General features: G+C 31.4%; 1 protein-coding gene and 1 long non-coding RNA gene across 7 annotated transcripts in view; one reads left to right on the top strand and one right to left on the bottom strand.

Moving 5' to 3' along the window:
* Positions 1-8,904, bottom strand: part of LOC106466535 (protein turtle-like) — a 363,242-nt gene extending 354,338 nt beyond the window's left edge. For all 5 annotated transcript variants that reach the window (XM_022395344.1, XM_013926860.2, XM_022395245.1 and 2 more), the window contains exon 1: positions 8,451-8,904. In XM_022395344.1, the coding sequence (XP_022251052.1) occupies positions 8,451-8,514 (64 nt within the window). In that variant the 5' untranslated portion in view covers positions 8,515-8,904. The remainder of the gene's footprint in view (positions 1-8,450) is intronic.
* Positions 8,905-9,023: 119 nt separating this feature from the next.
* The window catches only part of LOC106466943, a 38,423-nt gene continuing 27,543 nt past the window's right edge, over positions 9,024-19,903 (top strand). The window contains exons 1-2 of one of the 2 annotated variants that reach the window (XR_002612604.1): positions 9,024-9,197; positions 10,554-10,667. This is a non-coding gene — a long non-coding RNA (uncharacterized LOC106466943). The remainder of the gene's footprint in view (positions 9,198-10,553; positions 10,668-19,903) is intronic. The other variant, XR_002612611.1, reaches the window with a different exon arrangement.

The following is a 19,903-nucleotide window of genomic DNA, read 5'->3' as shown; positions in this document are numbered from 1 at the left end:
AGAATTTAAAATATCTTGTTCCAAGATCACGATTACTATTTCAAAAGAATATGTTTTATATATGTACATATAAATTCGATCTTTACTGTTTCTTTTATATATATATTTATATATATGTGTGTGTACATATGTAATTAATGGTTTGGTTATCTCAAGTAAGGTACGTAAAGTCACGACAAATGCGTTTCTTAAAATCTACACTCGTTTCCTTTGAAAAACAAACTTGATAAATTCGTCTTAACATTTTCAGTGCATATTTCTACAATGTGAATACAGAATTGTATGTAAGTTTGTTTGTAATTAAGCACAAGGCTATACAATGGGCTATCTGTGCTCTGCCCACCACGGGTATCGAAACCCGGATTCTAGCGTTGCAAGTCCGCAGACATACCACTGTGATAACTGGGGGGGCTGTATGTAAGTTAAAAAACAGATATGTGAATATTTCGGAATATTGTAATATATTTATTATCGCTTTCTTCGCAACATTATTTTGCGTGAAACTAAACATAATACCCACAGCTCCATAAACCTAGCAATATTCTACTTTTTTACTGAGCACAGATTAAATTAAAAATCTGAATAATTCTGAGTTCATTAACGAATTCTGATGTTCCTTTTTTGACTTGTATTTCAAATTTAAAATATAATGTCGTAAAACCTTGTACTCGTAAAAGTGCATACTATGCTTGTAGTATTTATAATGCTCACAGAAAACTAAAGCCTAATTTCAGATCTTACGCAGAATTTGTGCTGGTTTTACAACATAATACAGTTTAGCTTGACTTGGTTAATAATAGTAGAACAAACGTTTAAGGTCCAACTCTAAGAATCTTGCTGTTTTATCTCCGAAAAATGGCTGATATAAAGACTTTTCTCTGGTGGGAATAAAAACATTTCACACATATCTAGCATGCTAAATTGTATAATATGCGAATATGTATTCTGAAAGAATAAGACCCCTATGATCCCACTGAAGAAAAAAGTACAAATCATGAGGTTCATGTTCGTTCTCTGAAACGAACCTTACAAGTTATGACCAATAGCACTACCAATTTTGCTGCAGCGATTCTGATTGAAGTATGGGGTTTTGTTATTTTGTCTCATAAAATAAAAATATTAAATTTTTTGAAGGTTTTCTTCAACCCTTCATTGTAATCTACAACAGTTCCAAAAGAATGTTTACATACTACAATTATATATATACAACCAAATGTGTAACTGGCAGTTTCATTGGCCATTTTGTATCAGACATGGCATGGCTTGGTGGTTAGGGAGCTCAACTCGCAATTCTGTGAGTCGAGGGTTCGAATCCCGTCACCAAACATGCTCACCCTTTCAGCCGTGGGGCCGTTACAATATGAAGATCAATTCCGCTATTCGTTGGTAAAAAGTAGCCCAAGAGTTGGCGGTGGGTGGTGTTGACTAGCTGCTTTCCCTCTAGCCTATCACTTCAAAATTAGGGACGGCTTGCGCGGATAGCCCTCGAATAGCTTTGCCCGAAATTCTACAAAACAAACGAACATATTGTATTAATTATATAAGCCATTTTTACGTCAAACCATCATAGAAACATTATGTATACGAATATCAAAAATAAGCATTTCAGGAGTATAAAAATTAAAATCGCTTACACAGGTTTTCCATCTATAGAGGCCTTGTGCATCCTAGTGGTTATGGCGCTCGACTCGAAATCTGCAGTTCAAATCCCATCACCAAATATGTTCGCTCTTTCAGCCGTGGGTATATTACAATGGGTCGGTCAATCCCACTACTCGTTGGTAAAAGACTAGCCTAAGAACTGGCGGTGGGTGGTAACGATTAGCTGCTTTCCGTCTGACCAATCACTTCTAAATTAGGAATAGCTAGCGCAGGTAACCATCGAGTAGATTTACGTGAAATTCTACAAACAATTAATCAAACCCTTCACAGAAGAATGACAGTATAATCATTACAAAAGTGTTGATATTATGACTGGAGCGATAACTTCACATTCACTATTGTGTCACTTCGTATTTTTTTGGAGAAATGTTCACGAAAAGTTTAATTTGCTCTTTTCGAACCTTACTATACTTCTGTAACCTTTTTTAGCTTGATTCTTCTGAACTATAGATTCTAGCCTATGGAATGAAAACAAATTTTACAGGTAAGCAAGCTTGGAGTGGGAATTATACGGTGGAATGACATCCTTTTGTGTTTTAATTAGTTTTCGATTAAAGTACCTTGAAAAGGACTGTAATAGACCTTTCCTACCATAGATTCAGTTGTTTACCCATGATTACTATAATTACCTTAATCTACCACAGAGCGTAAAATGATAATATGGTCAACCAAATACGAACTTCTTTTTGCGGATGGTTGTTAAAATTAAATTGATGCCCACAACCTGTGAACAGGCTTTAACCTTATAACTCGTATTTTAATGCAGAACTTTAATACATTGTGTATAGACTAATTTTCAGTCCTATGTGAGGAAAAAATATATTTTATAGCACATATACACAAGTGAAATACAGTGCATCAAGAAATATGGATTTACAGCCAATAAAAATTTAGAACTGAGGTATTAAACTGAGACTATCGACTTTCTTAAAAATGCTTCATAAAAACATTTTGCTTTGAGAATAATCCGACAATTTCTTTTACGTTTCACGTTTAATTAGAATTATAGTGTAGAATGATGTGATTATTATTCATGTTACATCAAAGTTACACATAAACTAAAAAATTCGTATAAATGAACATCACTTTTCTAACATAATAAGTGAGACACAAAAAGAAATCACTTTAACGAAGTGGAAATACTGCAAATGCTTTAATGTCTAAGTAGGATTCTATACTTAAATGCGTGTATAGTTACTTTAAATAATCACTAGCAAAATCCCGAATACGTGTACCCCTCCCCCTCTACATTAAACAAGAAGACGCGACTTTTCTTATACAGTCCACTGGTAAAGTAATATCAGGAAAGTAAAGAATCATGAACGTATACACTTTATACACGATGTTAGGTTAAAAAAGATTGACATGGCATATGTAACGATGTTCTTGTTGTTGTGTTCTTTTATTTATTTTTTATTTTACAGGATAATTAAATATTGTTCAATTCAAACAACATTTACTATAAGGTAAATTTTGCTATTATCTTAAAACTGTTTATGCGAATTTTCCAAGCGTTTGCTTGATGTGTCGTAATGAATATGATAAATTAAAACTTCCCATGTTTCGCTTTATGAAACAAATAACAGCAAGTATTGATATCTAACCTTTCTCGAGCCTTTTATGTCGCAACCTAATTTCCTGACTCAAAATTTTTCAGCAAAACTCAAATACAGTAATTACTGTAAATAAGTAATATTCTTAAGATTCGTTTTACCCTGTTCAAAGGTTCATAATAAAGTAATTGGTAATGGTCGTATAGAATTAAGTATTCTGATCGAGCTCATGCAGACATGGTAAATTGATCGACTGTGTAATGGCTTTGAAATCAACTAAATTATTTCCTGCAAGAAGGGATAATTACCATCGAGCAAATGCATTTACCTTTATAATCATGATTTCTTAACTGCATGAGTTACAATACAATTAACACGAATATTTTGATCACTTTAGTGACACATTGTTTCATTCGCCGATAAACATAAAAGCTTTATCTATATAGAAGGAATTCTAATGATATTAATTTTGAAAACGTGTCATCGAAACTTGTCATTCTTATTGTAATTACATTTATGTCTTGCTTATTTTGACCTGCAGCAGTGTTCTTTCAAGATATACCCCCCAGTTGCACAGCGGTATGTCTGTGGACTTATACTACTAGAAACCGGGTTTCGATACCCGTAGTTGGCAGATCACAGATATCCCATTGTATAGCTTTGTGCTTAATTACAAACAAGAAACAAATTCTCAAAATATTAATAGCAAACCAGAAGTGTATATAAGCAAAAAGTTTAATCTTTACAAAGTAATACTCAAACTGTGACAAGAAAATGTTACACGCTTATTCGTCGTGGTACTACCAAATGTATAACTGTAAGTAGACTAATCTGTACCAAAACTTCGAAATACATTGTGCTGGTAAGTATAAGTTGCATATATGTATGCTATGACACCAATTTGAAATGTTAGTTGTATTTGAGTTTTGTTTTTTTTGTTTTTTCTTTGTCGTTATTTTCTTCGTTTAATTATTTGTATATTTCGAATGAAATATGAAAATATGAAATCTAAAAATAATGACACAACAATATTTTGTACTTTTCAAAAATAATGTGATGTAGGTATATAATACTTATTTTGCTGGAGATGGTACATGCAATAATTATAAGTTATTTATTGAAATGTTCATCCGAGATTAATCAGGATTTCAATGGCATAAAATGATGATAAGAGCTTCTAGTAAAGGTAAGACAAAATAACTCTTAACCAAACGTTACAGATCTGTAGAAATGATCTTATTTTGCGTGTAATTAAAAACCTAATACATAAAGTCAGGATCATAAAATCAGTTAGTGCTTTTATTTGGCCCAACTGATTGTTGTATGGATTTACCGAGTTTTTAATATTACAATAACAACAAAATATAGAGATCTTTGTTGCTATATAGCTTGGATTGATTAGTTGTTGTTAAGCACAAAGCTATTCAATGGATTATTTGTGTTCTGTCTACCACGGGTATCGAAACCCAACTTTTAGCAACGTAAGTCTGCAAACTTACCCTGAACCACTGGAAGGCTGCAATATAATATGATACGACACTTCAATTTAATCCAGTTCTACACCTAAAACCAGTTCAACCCACTGTTTCGTTCTATAACAAATGGTTGAATATAAACAGCTGGAAGATGGGAAAAGGCATCATACAACAGTAGTGAGATTGCCTGCAGTTTTTAATAAAGTAATTGAAGTTTCTTATTATATATGCGTTGGGCATGACCTACTAATTAGTGTGTCGGACGTGGGTCCAAGGGTGCATTGTTCGCGCCTATTACTGGCAAAAACCTAACTGCACTCGACTTTGGGGTTGTGAGTTCCGGTCAAAATTGCACTATTTGTTAGAAACGCTCAAGAGTTGACAATGGGTGGTGTTGACTGCCTGTCTTCCTTCTAGCCCAAAATTAGTAACGACTAGCGCAGGTAGTCCTTGCGTACTTTGGGGATCATATTCGAAACAAACAAATAATGTATTATATCTATTAATACCTAATGAACAGGTTTTTAAAATGAATAAGTTAGCAGTCTATGTCAGTCATAATATCATTTTATTGGACAATACCCGTAATATTATATCACTACACGATAGATATTATTTGTAATAACGTTAATCTTTACGAGAACAGTGATAATTGTCGGTAAGAAGTTTGTGTATTATCATTTTCATGCCAGAACAACCAGGTTGGCTAGATTAAAACGCACAAAACGAGTTAAATCATCATTTATTTAACATGTGAATTTTAGCATTCGCAATGACTTGTGATCAAATGAGACTTATGAGAGACAAGACTACGTGGAAAGAGGTAATTTGATCTGATGATGCTATTTTTGAAGTATAAAATCTATTATTCAATCCTAATCTTTAAGTAATTTTTATTTTTCAAATTTCCTGCTCCTAAATTCGCAGAGCATATTTCATTAAGAGTAAAATCTTCAACACTTATTCAGATAAACTATTCCAAATGTTACAATTATATCTAATATATAAGTCTATACTGCCAATTCATCTAAAGTTCTTTCTACCGTACTTATAATACGTTTATAAACATGGTACGTAAGTAATGCTTGGAGACGACTTGAATGGTTAATGAAGGTATCTGATGATGACAAAACCTTGTCGAAACGTTGTACATTTGCTGTTATGTTAAACTTATATTGAAGTTTTTTTATTACCCATTCAAGCTGTATCCAAGCATTATTAGTCTCAAAGTGGGTTCCTCATCATCGAAATAGTATGTAAGTGTGAATGAAGAAGCAAGAATTTCATATATGACTTTCTTATGTGGGTGTTTTATAAGACTTTTTAATTCGAGTCAAGAGGTTTCAAATGTCTTGCTTCTTAAAATTTTACCATCACATTTGATCTTACCACTTAATTTTGATTGATTGGTAAGCTCATATTTCCAAGATAATGAAGTACAATAGCAATCTGCTCAATGATAAAATGTAACCATCATCATTTTATCACTCAGCTTCTTTAACAATTTAGAATAAATGTCGAGACTAGAGCAATACTTGTTTGGAAATAATTTACATTGTTTTTAATTAATACTCTTCTCGAATTTATCAGAATTAAAATAGTCATCCTTTACTTAACTGATAATTTACATTCCATGATAAAATACTAAATTAAAAGAATAAAACGCATTTATAAAATCTTAATGAAAGTCATATTTTCCAAAGATTGTTCTTGTTTTTTTTCTATTAACAAGAAAGGTAGAAGTGCATATCTTACTACATTTTTCAAAGTAAAACTTTCATCACAGTTCGTCTTTGTTTAAGATGATTTACTTCACTTTTATTTTGCTTATATTCATTAAACTTAGTTTCATCATATTCACATTTACAACTTATTCAATTTTCATGGATGCACGACATTTCTCATTAATCAGAACTTTATGAATGTTGTAAGGGAATAGTTCACACACCGTCAGTGACAACCAATTTATCGTTAATCCAACTTTCTCTTTGAAGCAATGAAAGATTATGCATAATCTACAATTGTAAGCGTACATTATGTTATATGTTTAAAAACGATGTATGCTTTGCATTCCCTAATGGAGTTTAAGATGCTAATGTCTGCCCATTTGTGTGTGTATGTGTGCACATACAAGCTCTCTCAGAAATTATTTTGAAGAGAACCAAAGCAATTGTGATAGGGACCACTACATGTCAAATAATTTTGAATCGAACCCTGCTCTGTATTTGAAATTGTTTCTGTCTAATAATTATAGTATAATTACCTACAAACACAGCAATCAAATATCAAATCACCTTTTCATTTTGGAAAAAGCGAAATTGTTGAGAAACGTAAAATTTTACTTTATTTAACAAGCCTTTAATTTATAATACAGTTTTCTTTGACATTGTAGATTTTTGTTAATATACTTTATCTGTAAATATCTAGCTTTACTGAATAATTGTCTGTTTTTAGCTCGATTTGTTGATGTAGAAAGAAAATAGGTACTTTAAATTCCATGAACATTTTTTTTTGAAAAATTAACTCAGCAAAGTGCAAAAATAAGTTTATGTAACATTTTAACTATTCTTTATAAATATTTGATGTCCGAGAAAAATATCTTGAAAATAATAAAATAAATAACACTTGATAAATATTTGAATAAAAGTCATTTAACCATTTATAGAGTAAATTGAAAAACAATTCACGAAACATAATACATTGTTTTACAGTCAATAAAATTCCACCAAATTTCATGAATTATTTCTATATAATAGATTATGTTTGGAGGTTGTTTTTTAAACATAATTCATCCACAAGCTATTGAGATAAGACAAATAATCAGCTGGAAAAACTTTTAGTTACATAATCTTGCGCTCAAGAGCAAATATCAAATCCGCGTGTAAGCAGTTTATAGGTATATTAGGTTTGATTCTATTAACATACAATCAAAGAAGTTATTCCCAGTAAGCAGAAGAGACAAGTGTAGTAACCTTTAAAGTTTTACTGATTGTAAAGAATGTTAAATGCAATCATTTCTAGATTATATGTTAAATAACGAAGATATCACATTAATGTTTCATTCAACCAAGTCTTGCAGAAGAGAATATTATAATGCAAAAATTTTAAGCACCAAATGCTCCAAAGAAAAAATAAAATTATAATTTTGAAATTATATTCCTTAAAATACACAATATTCTTTCCTACATCTGGCTGTCAACCTATCTATAAATATGCGTTTGTATTATTTAGACATATTTGTGAGAATCAACAATTTTATACATGAAGAATTTAGGAATTCTATATGTGGAAAACAGATTTATCTTTCAAATATATTCAAAGAGAAAAGTATTATTATCAATATATGATTCTTGTAACATTTTTTTCATATGCACGAGATAATTATTGAAATCCTACTTGGTAAATAAAGCAAGACTGTTATTCCAAACCGCCAAACGTTTGTAAAGTACCTCAAACTTTTGACCTTGATACTTTTCAACACTAAACATGACAATTGGGCTGTCATTTCCAAGAATTAGCCTGTAAATGTATCAATCACTTTTATGTTGAAATAGTCACTTACACTCTTCATTCAAAAGTCTGAAAATAACGTGTGTATTTTTTTCACGATATCTCTTTTACGGATACTGTAAAAGCAAAATGAGGTGTATGTGTGTGTGTATATATATATATATATATAAATGCATAATGTGTAGACGCATAAAATTATATAAAATAAAACCTCGAAACAACAAAGAACTACTTTTAGTCTTATTCCTACCTGTATTTAGTGCCCAAAAGCATAATAACAGTGCCGCCACCTGACATGATTTATTCAAAAACATCGCATCTAGTTTCGCTTTTCAGTATTCCTCAGTCCAGCTGATAGTTAAATTTCAGGTTAGTAGAATATATTCTTCACTTCTTCACCAAAATCCATAATTTATATTCTGCTGTAGGCTCTTTCAATAGTTCTCACACCTCATTCGAACGTCAAACCACAATACTATGCCAAGGTTGTCAACAAACCGACCAATGAGATTAGATATGATCACAAGCAAAATTACTTTATGCCAATTGAAGTTTTGGTTTTTACTTAAATGTATCGTGTCCATTCAAATCACGTTTATTTAAGTAAAACATCTCAGATAACAAAGTATTACCTCTAACAGCTAAACCTGAACGTTATGTTGGCACCCATCACCTAAAGCTGTCGTTCAGCAGCTGACGTTGTAACAAAAACACCGCTCTTACCCTGTGCAATAAAACATTGTGCTAGTGCTGCTCCCATGTAGTTCACTGAAGAACTAAGACCGGATGATTATCGTTACGACATTTCCTGTGTAGACTACAGTATGCGTTTTGCGTGTGGTGCTGAAAACGGATGTTCAGTCCAAGGAAAATGCAAAATTTCACCGCCGAAATTTGATCATAAGGAATTTTTCATCATTTCGTGATATTGCATAAATATATTATACATTGGCGTTACATTGTAGACGAACCAAGTTACTTGAGGCCGTATGGCTACGTAAGTATCCATGTAACCTGAGTCAGCATTATTTTGTATTGAAACTCCAATAGTCCAAGTACTGACAATGTGACATAACAAAATGCTTGAAACACTATATGATGAAATACGTTTAGCAATAGCATTATGCTATAACTAGCACTATCCTGGTAATACTGTATCACTGCTTGCAAAAGAAAATAAGTGAACTTAATTATATATATATACAAATATTTGTATAAACAACTGCAAAATAAAATCAAGTGATTTTTTTTTTAGAAATGTTAATACTAACATTAGTAACATTTAGTGATTTACAGGAATCAATGTTTTTCACTAATGTGTTTACAATGTTTTTCTAAATCCTAGATTTATTTAAGTTTCACGTGTTTTCGATCTAATTTTATGCTATGGAGACCATAGTAAAGTCTAGAAAGTAAAATGTATAAAAAAAAATATAAATATAACAAATACTGAAATAGTTGGAAGGGGCATATTTCAGAATTAGTTTAGTAGACTTGGAAGAAGTTGTACAGCAAGAAACCTGTACCAGGTTATAAAATTAAAACACATCAAGTACCATATCTATTAATTAATATTATTACATGTGTTAGCAGCATTGACTTGACAGAATACTGAACTTAGTTGACCAGGTGGCCTTCTTTTGGTTGTTATAGGTTGAAGTAGTGCACAAGTTTCAGTCACTGTTATTCTTATAACTATTGCATTAGATTATGCAACAGCTGTCATATAACCCAAGCAGACTGAATAAGTTAGAATTTAAGTTCTACTGTAGGTGCTTATGCAGGTACAAACTGATGCACTTATAGTTTTGTATTCAGTTGTGGCTAATTGAAAATCATTGAAGAAAAAGCAGTGAATGCTGCTGTATCATCTTCAAGACTAGAATAGCTTTATATTATAACTTTTTTTTTCTTCAGATGTATTGGAAGCTACATTGATCTCATGAAATATATATATATATATATATATGTACAAAGTTTTTTGTTCATCACATTTAAAATTTAAAATCTTAAAGTTACTGTTTTACTTAAAATTTAAATAATTTACAAGTGGTAAACCCAGGCTTTCAATACACACTGTTTTCACCTTCAGTTATTTATTCTAACCATCCTCAAGTGTATGCAATTTCTTGGCAAATTATATTTTAATTTAGATAAAAACACAATAGCTCTTGAAAGTTTGAAAATATATGATTCAGTATATGAATAACACTTGTAATGCTTGTGAGTAAACTAGTGTGAACTATGATTTTTTTAAATGGAAAGTAGTCAAAGTTAGTGAATTACATTTGTTAATTTTCCCTCTTTAATTTGACAGACAAGTTTTCTCATAAAAGTTTTTTTTTTATAATAGAGAGCAAGTAGTTTATGTTTTTCACTTGAGAATGACAGTGGGTGGCAGAGGCAGTTTTATGTCATTCCAACTGTTTTACTGAATACTTTACGCCCACATTATCAAAGAACTAAGGTAAAAGTTTCTTCTTTCTTTTTTAGAATTAGCAATTAAGCCTGCCTTCCATACCAGGTAATGCTTTTATAGTTAATTATTTCCAAATCAAGAGTGCATGGCATCTCTGTTTTGTGCTGTGTACACTTCTGCAAAGCATGATTAAGAGAAGTTTTGTAAAACATTACTTTTATTATCACACAGCATGACCTTCAGTGGCTCAGTAGTATGTCTGTGGATTTATAATGCAAAAGGCTGTATACCTGTGGTGGGTACAGCACATATAGTCCATTGTGTAGCTTTGTGCTGAGCCACAAAGAAACAAACAAATCATACAGCATTCAGATATTCTGAGAAAGATGTTTCTCTGTTAATGAACATACATTCATAACCACCACAAATGATATTATTTCATGAAGTGTACGCATGTTTAACAATAGACCTTAGTCAACCAATGATATAGTTAGGAGACTGGTATTCTGTATCTGTGCCATGATTTAACCTATGGTAACATAATATATGGACACCAGGGGACACTTGGCCTTATAATGTTGTCCTTGTACACCTTTCCTTGGAAAGAGTAAAAAGTTAAACCTATCCTCATAGTCTGTTTTTCTAGGAAATTATCAATTCTCCTCCTAAATTCCTGTAGAATGCCAGTCTCTAGTGCTACTGAGAGAAAATCATTCTATAAGACAAATCACTAAGTTAGAAATATTAAAACTGTCTTAATTAACTGGAGCATGTCTTGTTATTTCCAAAATTTAAACTTGTCTTCATGTTCTGTTATACAATGCTAAATTTCTAGACTAAAGGAAGGAAACTGAAGAAAATTTGTTTTGTGCCTAACTTATGATATTTTATTCTTTAACCTAAGAAATTATATTTGTTTTAGAAATGTGGTTATTTATATGATTTAAATATCCCTTCTAAGTAAGTTTTAGCTTGACTCTGTGAGTAGATTCTCTGGCAACTGTTTACAGTTGCTAGATGGAAACATGATTAAACAAGATAATCACATTAATTATGGGCTTGTTAATAAAAAACTGAGAAGTTTAAAGAATGGTAAGGTTGGTTGAATGGATAATATTTCCTAAAGGGATTGTGAAAGAGGTTATGTATTGGATATGTGAGCCACTTGCCTGTACTTTCTTGCATGATCTTGAATAATTGACAGGTGCCAAAAGATTATAAGTTACATAATGTTACTCTTCTCTTCAAGGGAGGCGATTAAAATTTTCCATATAATTATAGACTTACTAATCTTACATCAGTTGTGGGGAAAGTTTTTTGAAGTCTGGTAAAATATATTTTGCAAATTCATTTGTCAAAGTTTAGAATTATGTTGGATAGTCATCACGGTTTCACTAGGTACTAATCTTTTGGCATCCTTTAAAGAAGTTACTTCTTGTATAGATTAGGATGAGGATTTGATTTGGAAGAAAGCAGAGTTATTATAAGAAGTTCAGTCAAACTGGATAAATGCACAAGTGGGATACCTCAATGTTAGAAATTTTGCTCTTTTTTTTTATTTACATCAATGACATAGATGAAGGAATGATCTATAAATTGTTTACATTTGCTGATGATATTAAGGTCTTGGATGCTGGTGGCTGTGGTGAGTTGGCAAAATTAATGGCACATGGCTTTTAATTGTAATAAATGCAAGGTAATTCATATTGGTTATTATAACTCAAATTACAAGCATAAGTTTCATTAGAATAACCCTAACAGTGTTCTAGAAGAAAATTATATTGTTTTTTATTAGACCAGTCTCTTAAGCCATCCAAGCAGTCTACTGTTGCTAGTGGTAGAACAAAAAAGATTTTAGGTTGTATTTATATAAATATTGAATACAAATGTAAAGAAGTTATATCATTGTATGAGTCACTGGTTAGGCCTCATTTGGAGTATTATGTTCATTCTTGGAATTTGAATTGTTGGAAAGGGTTCAAAGAAGAGTTATTAGGATGATGTCAGGGATAGGAAGGTTGTATACAAATTATTTTCTATTTATTTCAGGATTTGACTGGTGTATTTAAGACTGTTAAGGGAATTGATAATGTTGATGCATCATCTTTTTCCATATTTAATGGTGAGAATGGTATGGCAAAGGAACACAAATATTAATTTTGGTAGGATAGGAGTCATCTTCAGCTAAGATTTATTTTATTTTCTTAACAAAGTGATTGACATTTGAAATAGGATACCTTCAGATATGGTGGATGCAGTAGATTAAGTGAAGGCTCAATAAGTATTCAAATGACACAGGCTAATTTTGATGGTGTTTTTTGTTATTTTTTTGCTGTTATTGTTTAAAATGTATTGGATGAAATAACATCAATTGACTAACAGGTCCCTTGTTATCAGATATTTTTTCTAACTTCAAATTTACCTTTAAGCTAATTATTGTGCTCTAGCCAGTAGAGAATTACACTTAAATAAGAAAAACAAATACAGTAAAGGTATTTATATAAGATATGACACCACTAATAGTTAAGTGTGGTTAGCATATATCACTAAATCTATAACCTACAAGCCATTTACAGAAAATGTTAATCCCTTGATTATAATGAAAAGTATTATACTGAAATTTTCAGGATAATTAGTGTTATATAAGAACATTTAACCATTAAACTTCCTACTTGTTTTTATACTGTTCACTTCTGCACATGAGATCCACATATCATCATCATAAGTTTATATTTTTGCTTGTTGCAACACTCAACTGACCAAAACAACCGAGTGAAATCGCTACTTTTCTATGTAAGATACATATGAAAACTCACCAGTAATTAGTGGGATTAATCAAAATTAATTAATATTGATATTATTTTTGTTTAGATTTTCATGTGTGGGTTGTATGTTATTAGGGACCTTGTAATTAACAAAGTCATCAGCCAACAAACAGAGTTGTGCATAAATAGTTTAAACAAATGTGGTGGTCCATATGAACCTCATTGGTTGCTCTGAGAGATATAACTCCCCGTTTGTAATGACAGATTTTAATAAATAAATTTTTTCTGTATTATTACTTGTAATTAAAGATACCAAGGGAGAAAATAAAAGTTGCAGAAAAATATAAATTAGCTAGTAGTTTGTGCAAAAATTGTTTTTCAGTAACAAGATGACAGCTTAAATAGTTGCTTACAAATACACAAAGTCCTTATACAATCATTGAAACCATAGTATTTTGAACCTGAAAGTACCATAATTGGTAGCCATAAGGAAGGGAAAGTCTATGTACAAGGTTTGGTAATCCTGCCTTTACTTTATATCAAGCTGCTGTTCAAATGGGTAAAAGACAAACAGCTCTTAAAAATTTAATTTCTAGCTTTGCTAATGTCATTGTTAGGAATTTATAATGCTTATGTATGATTTTGATTTTTTACTTTTTTTCTTTCCTTGCAATGCATGATTATATTTTGCTTTATTTTCAATGGTTGCATATTTATGTCTCAGACTGTTTTTATCTTAACTTCTTAATATCTAAAAGTATGGGATGGGCAGCTTAAAAGAAATCATTGGAATAACATTCTAATCATTTACTATTTAATTCACCCACAGCATTTAATGATAGTTTGACATATGCCACTATTCTTGATACTCTCACAGCTTTCCAAATACTGAATCATATGTTGTTTACCAATTGAATATCAAAATATTAATAACTAATATCAAAAATGAAATAAAATGCTCCTTAACCTTTTGGAACTCTTTTTAGTACTATTGGCCTGCAAGAAATGGTAATAATGTATGGAAGAAACAAAAAATATTGCATTGTGGAGTCTCTATTACATCCAATTTTTACAGTTTTAACAATCTTAATCATTAAATTTGAAATCATCACTTAATTGTCAAAATACTAGTTTCATGTTCTCCATAAGAGTTTTATTTAACATTACAACATCATTAAAACAGGATTTTATCAGAGTAAATGTTTATTTTAATAACATATGAAAGCTAAAACATTAATGCTATTACCTAGTACAGCTACGATTGAGTGCACACATCTGAACTGTATTTTATTGTACAATTTGAATTATCTAAGCCTAGTTTCACTGTGGCTAAATTTTTTACATCTTAATTCCCAGCAGATAGGTGTATACTGTGGTTACTCCCTTCATGCTAGACTATTATGTCTATAAATAATTCTTGTGGTTGTGTATCAATAAAATAGTTTTGTGTAATTGTTGCATTACTTAAAATCTACATGTAGTAATGTTCCTTGGTGATGTACTTATGTGTTTAATACCAGTTTATCTGCTTTAATTTGTTTGTGAGCTTTGTTACTCTAAACATTGTTAGTCTTGATTTCTATGATTTGCTGCCTAAGTGCATTGTATTTTCTTATCAATTTTTTCTTTTGCATTTTATGGTGTTGTGATTGATTAGGCTTGAACTTTCATCTTGTGAATAAATTTTAAATTATTTTCAGTGAATTTAATATTGATCCACAGGTTGTGCTGTATCCTGTTTTTGTTTTCTGTCAGAATAGCCTTTCTATATTGGTATCTGTTCATGTAACTACTTGTAAATACTCCTAACCAAGTCTTAGAACCTCCTGTTATTTTAATTTTGCTGAAGGAATGTAATTGATTAATTGAAATTATTGTTCCCAATTGTTTCTGTTTTTCATTATTCCATCAGTTGATTAATCAAAATTCTGGTTATATCAATTGTCATGAAAATAATCAAGTAATTGAAATTATGCCAACCTTTGTATTTTGTTTGTTGTTGTTGAACTATGACAGTATCTACCACCAACTTTCTTTTGTTGTTGTTCTTGAACTGCTGATTGGAGGGAAGGCAAGTAGCTGGCAGCATGTGCCACCAACTTTTTTTTCCCTTTGCTTGTAGGTGCCAGTTCTATCTTACACTACACATCACAAGTTGGTTGTGCAAAACAATCTAGCTTACTCATAGCTTTGTCAAGTTATAGGTTTTGGGTTCTATTTGTCCATAAATTTAGGTTTATCAGAATGTCGGTGGTAAGTATTTCAGGAATTAAAATTTTTTTCTAAAAATATGTTATGAAAAACTAAGCATAAATGTTAGTAATTGAAGTTTTATAATTTAAAGAACCAGAAAGGAGGTGGTGTTATTCAGATACACTGATTTTTGATAGATAAGAATCAAGCATTTGCAAAATACAGGCTCTGTAAATGTTATGCAGAGAGTTAAAATGAACAAAATCTTACTTACAGTGAATAAGTAATTACTTAGCTATTCATTCTGTATACAGATTTCAGACTAGCAATGGTTTTTTGGGTAGAGAGTATGAAGAATCATGTCTAATATACCATACAAGAAATGAAACAAAAATAGTGTGTATCCATGCCAGATAAGAACAAACTTAGAAATAATGAAATACTACATTTTCAAGTCAGACCAAATCCTAGTGTGGTATCCCACAATCCTTAGATTATCAATGATCATTCTAAATAATCCTATTCAAAGGAGATAAGCTCCCTAACTCATACCAACTTTGCAATATCTGTATCAGCAGTTGGAATGAGTATAACCCCACTACACAAGGGAATGACATAGAGACAAGGCCAAACAATTATGAGCCTATGGATAAAATGTTGTGTGATCTACCTTGGTAAAGGCTACATTTTCCTTAGAATATTTAACTAGGGATATATTCTGCACTAATTATGGAAGAGTGAAATTAGCAGTTCTTTCAACTGTGACAGGGTTAGAAACCAATGGTGGGCCAGTATAATAGTTAAGTTCAAGATTTGTGACATGTGAAAAAGTTTACAATTGATGGCAGTATTATATGCCATTTATATTGTCTATTCTTTAAAGTTGTCAGATGTATATGGCAATCCAATATGTAATGTCTGTTTTGTTTTTCATTATTCTAATCGAATCAGCCAATAGCCTTGCTTCACCATGACCTTTACCTTTCATTATGGCATTGTTAATAAATTTTCACAAGCTTCTAATACTTGCTTCTTTGCCATATTTTATAAGATTCCAGTGTGTTTTACTCTTCTGTAATACCTGTTTGTGAAACTTCTGTCTTTCCTGTACACTCTTTCATTAAAGAATCTTTTACAATGATACTTGAAAATTATTAATGACTCTTTCTTCAAATCAACTGAGGTGATTCTCTTTATCTTGTTACTTAATGAGAAAGACATTTTCACCAATATGTTGCTCATCCATAATATTGAACCTTAGTTTCTACATATTCAATCAATTTTTCTCATAAAATATTTAAACGTTTTTGATAAGTTTTCTTTGTTTATAAAATGCCTGTAGCTGCTCAAATAATGTTTTTCTTTTTTTATAGTTCTAAAGCAGTATGCCTTATAAGATAATTAATCACATGTTGTTGTTTTTCAGCTTAATAGCACTCATCATCACATTATTTTTTGGGGACCAAACTCCAGGAAGTTTGTTAGTGTTAATGAATGATAAGCTATGAGTCAATTATATAAGCTTATGGCTGGGGAAAGAAATCAGTTTGATCATGAGTAATGACAATATAAAAGAAAACAGAATAGAGATGCAAATGCAGAAGTTACACAAATATAAGAATAAACAGTATTCCTAAAAAAATTGTTTTTTAATGACAAATGGTAGTTAAGATATATTAAATTATAATAATTGTATCCAAAATAATTTGACCCTTAAAATATGATACTTCCAGAATACATGAAAAAAAATCCAAGTGTCAACTATGATAATCATGTGGAATTATGATGTTAATAAAACAGTAGACCAACAGAACCTTACACAGTAACAAAGTTGCCATGGCTACCATAAGCCTCAGATTGTTCAAATTCCAAAATGTTTAAGAACAGCTTGTGTTATGCAGTATGTTGTGATGAAAATAAACAATATATCTTGAACTTTGAAATTAAATCTTCAGATATATGAATGTTAGTTTATACAAACTAGTTATAAAAAAAGTTTTTGAAGCTACGTGTATGAAGTTTACTAATATAAGATTCATAAAATGTTAAAGGGACAAAAAGGAACTTATTAGCCCATAAAGGATGTCCCTTCCAGCTGTCAACTATAACCATCCCATAATACTCATCTATTCATCCAATCTTTTTCTTGAACTCAGTTAAATTTTCTACTTCCACCACCCTAGAAGGTAGTTCATTCCAAAAGCCAACCACCCTGTTTGAAAAGTAATACTGTCTAAACTGCAGATGACTCCTACGCCACCAAAATTTGAACTTATGACCCCTTGTCCTATTGTTTTCACTGCTAAACACAAAAAGTTTGATGAATCTATATCATAAATTCCTTTAATAATTGTAAAACACCTCAATCAAATCCCCTCTGAACCTTCTCCTCACCAGAGAAAACAAGTTTACAGATTTTAGTATCTTCTTATAGGACAATCCCACCATCCCAGATATTATCTTAATGGCTCTTTTCTGAACCTTCTCCAACAATTCAATGTCTTTCTTAAAAAAGGGAGCCCAAAACTCTACACAGTACTCTAAATGAGGCCTTACAACTGATCTATACAGTGAAACAATAATATCTCTTGTCTTTGTTTCAATATTTCTATAGATGCTACCCAAAGTCGTATTAGCCCTAATGCTAGCTACAATACACTGTGTAGATGACATAAATGATTTTTCGATCACAACACCAAGATCTTTTTCCCATTTAAATCATAACAGTAATTTGAATTGGGAAAACCTACATGCATCACCTTACATTTTGGATAATTATACATCATCTGCCATGTATTGGCCCAATGTGTCAAATGATCTAAATCTCCCTCTAAGTCTACAACATCTTTGATAGAAATAGCCACCCTAAAAATCTTAATGTCATCTGCAAACTTCATTATTTTGTTTGTCATTTGAGAGTCAATATCATTAATATAAATCACAAACAGCAGAGGACCCAGCACAGAGCCCTGAGACACACTGCTTGTAACTATGATCCAGTCAGATCTAACTCCATTTATTACTACTTTCTGCTTTCTACTCTCCAGCCAATTTTCTATCCAATTTAATAACATTTCCTCCACACCCACAGATTTCATTTTTGTAACAAGTCTTTTGTGAGGCACCTTATCAAATGCTTTCTGAAAATAAAGGTAAACCAAATCCACGGTATTTTCTTCATCAACTCTTGCAGTAACATCCTCAAAGAATGTCAGAAGATTTTTCCTTAGTGAAACCATGTAGGTTCTTTGACACTATATCAAACTTCTTTAAATGACTCTGCAATTCATCTTTAATCACACTCTCCAAAACCTTTCCAACTACTGATGTTAGACTAACTGGCCTATAATTGCCTGGACAATGTTTATCACCTCCTTTAAATATTGGACTAACATTAGTTTAGCCAACTTCCAATCTTTTAATACTCTTCCACTACTCAATGACCTATAAAAATGTTAGCTAGAGCTCACAAATAAAATCTTTAAGTTCCTTTAAAACTCTAGGATAAAAGTTGTCTGATTCAGGGGATTTATCAGTTTTTAGGTTTCCCAACTTTTCTCTTAAAATTTCAGAACTCAAAATTTTTCCAATCAATACCACTGAAATTAAAATCTCCCATAATAACAACATCTTTTTCAGCTACCATTCTGATCTCATTATACAATCTCTCATTAACTTCCACATTCTGACCTGGTGGTCTATAACAAATCCCAATAGCAAGACTTTTCCCTTTATATCCACTAACACTAACCCAAACTGACTCAATCTCAGTTCTATTTTCTTTAATGTGCTCTAACTCAGTAGGATGCAATTCACTCCTCATATATACTTTATCTCTAGTAAATAATCTGTAGCCTGGTATTTCCAAAAAAATTCTCATCAAAATTGTTCAAATCCAGCCAAGTCTCAGTGATACCCATAAATATCAAAATCCAGTTTCCACAACTGCTTTGAAGTTGAACTCATCAGTTTTATTTCTAATACTCCTAGCATTACAATACTAACAATTAATCATAGATTTTTAAATATGTTCATGTTTTCCTGTCAATTATATTTCCCGTTTTACTAATATCATAGCCCTCACCTCTGCCTAGCCCTAGTTTAAATCTACCATTACAGCTGAGTTGCATTACAGACCAAACAATAGTAAGCTTGGCTTGTGTATTCAGTTGTTGAAGTAAGGCTTATTATTAAGTGCCTCGCTATAGTATGGTAAGTCAGTATATTCAATCGGGATAACACGGTAAATCCGAAGTACCGTATTTTTCGGAATATAAGACGCGCCCTTATTTTGAAGCCAGCGTTTTGGGGAAAAAGCTACAGTCG

This window comes from Limulus polyphemus, unplaced genomic scaffold (genome assembly GCF_000517525.1).
Source record: "Limulus polyphemus unplaced genomic scaffold, Limulus_polyphemus-2.1.2 Scaffold2, whole genome shotgun sequence".
NCBI lineage: Eukaryota > Metazoa > Arthropoda > Merostomata > Xiphosura > Limulidae > Limulus > Limulus polyphemus.
The sequence above is the reverse complement of the archived record's forward strand: the minus strand, read 5'-3'. Positions and strand labels throughout refer to the sequence as shown.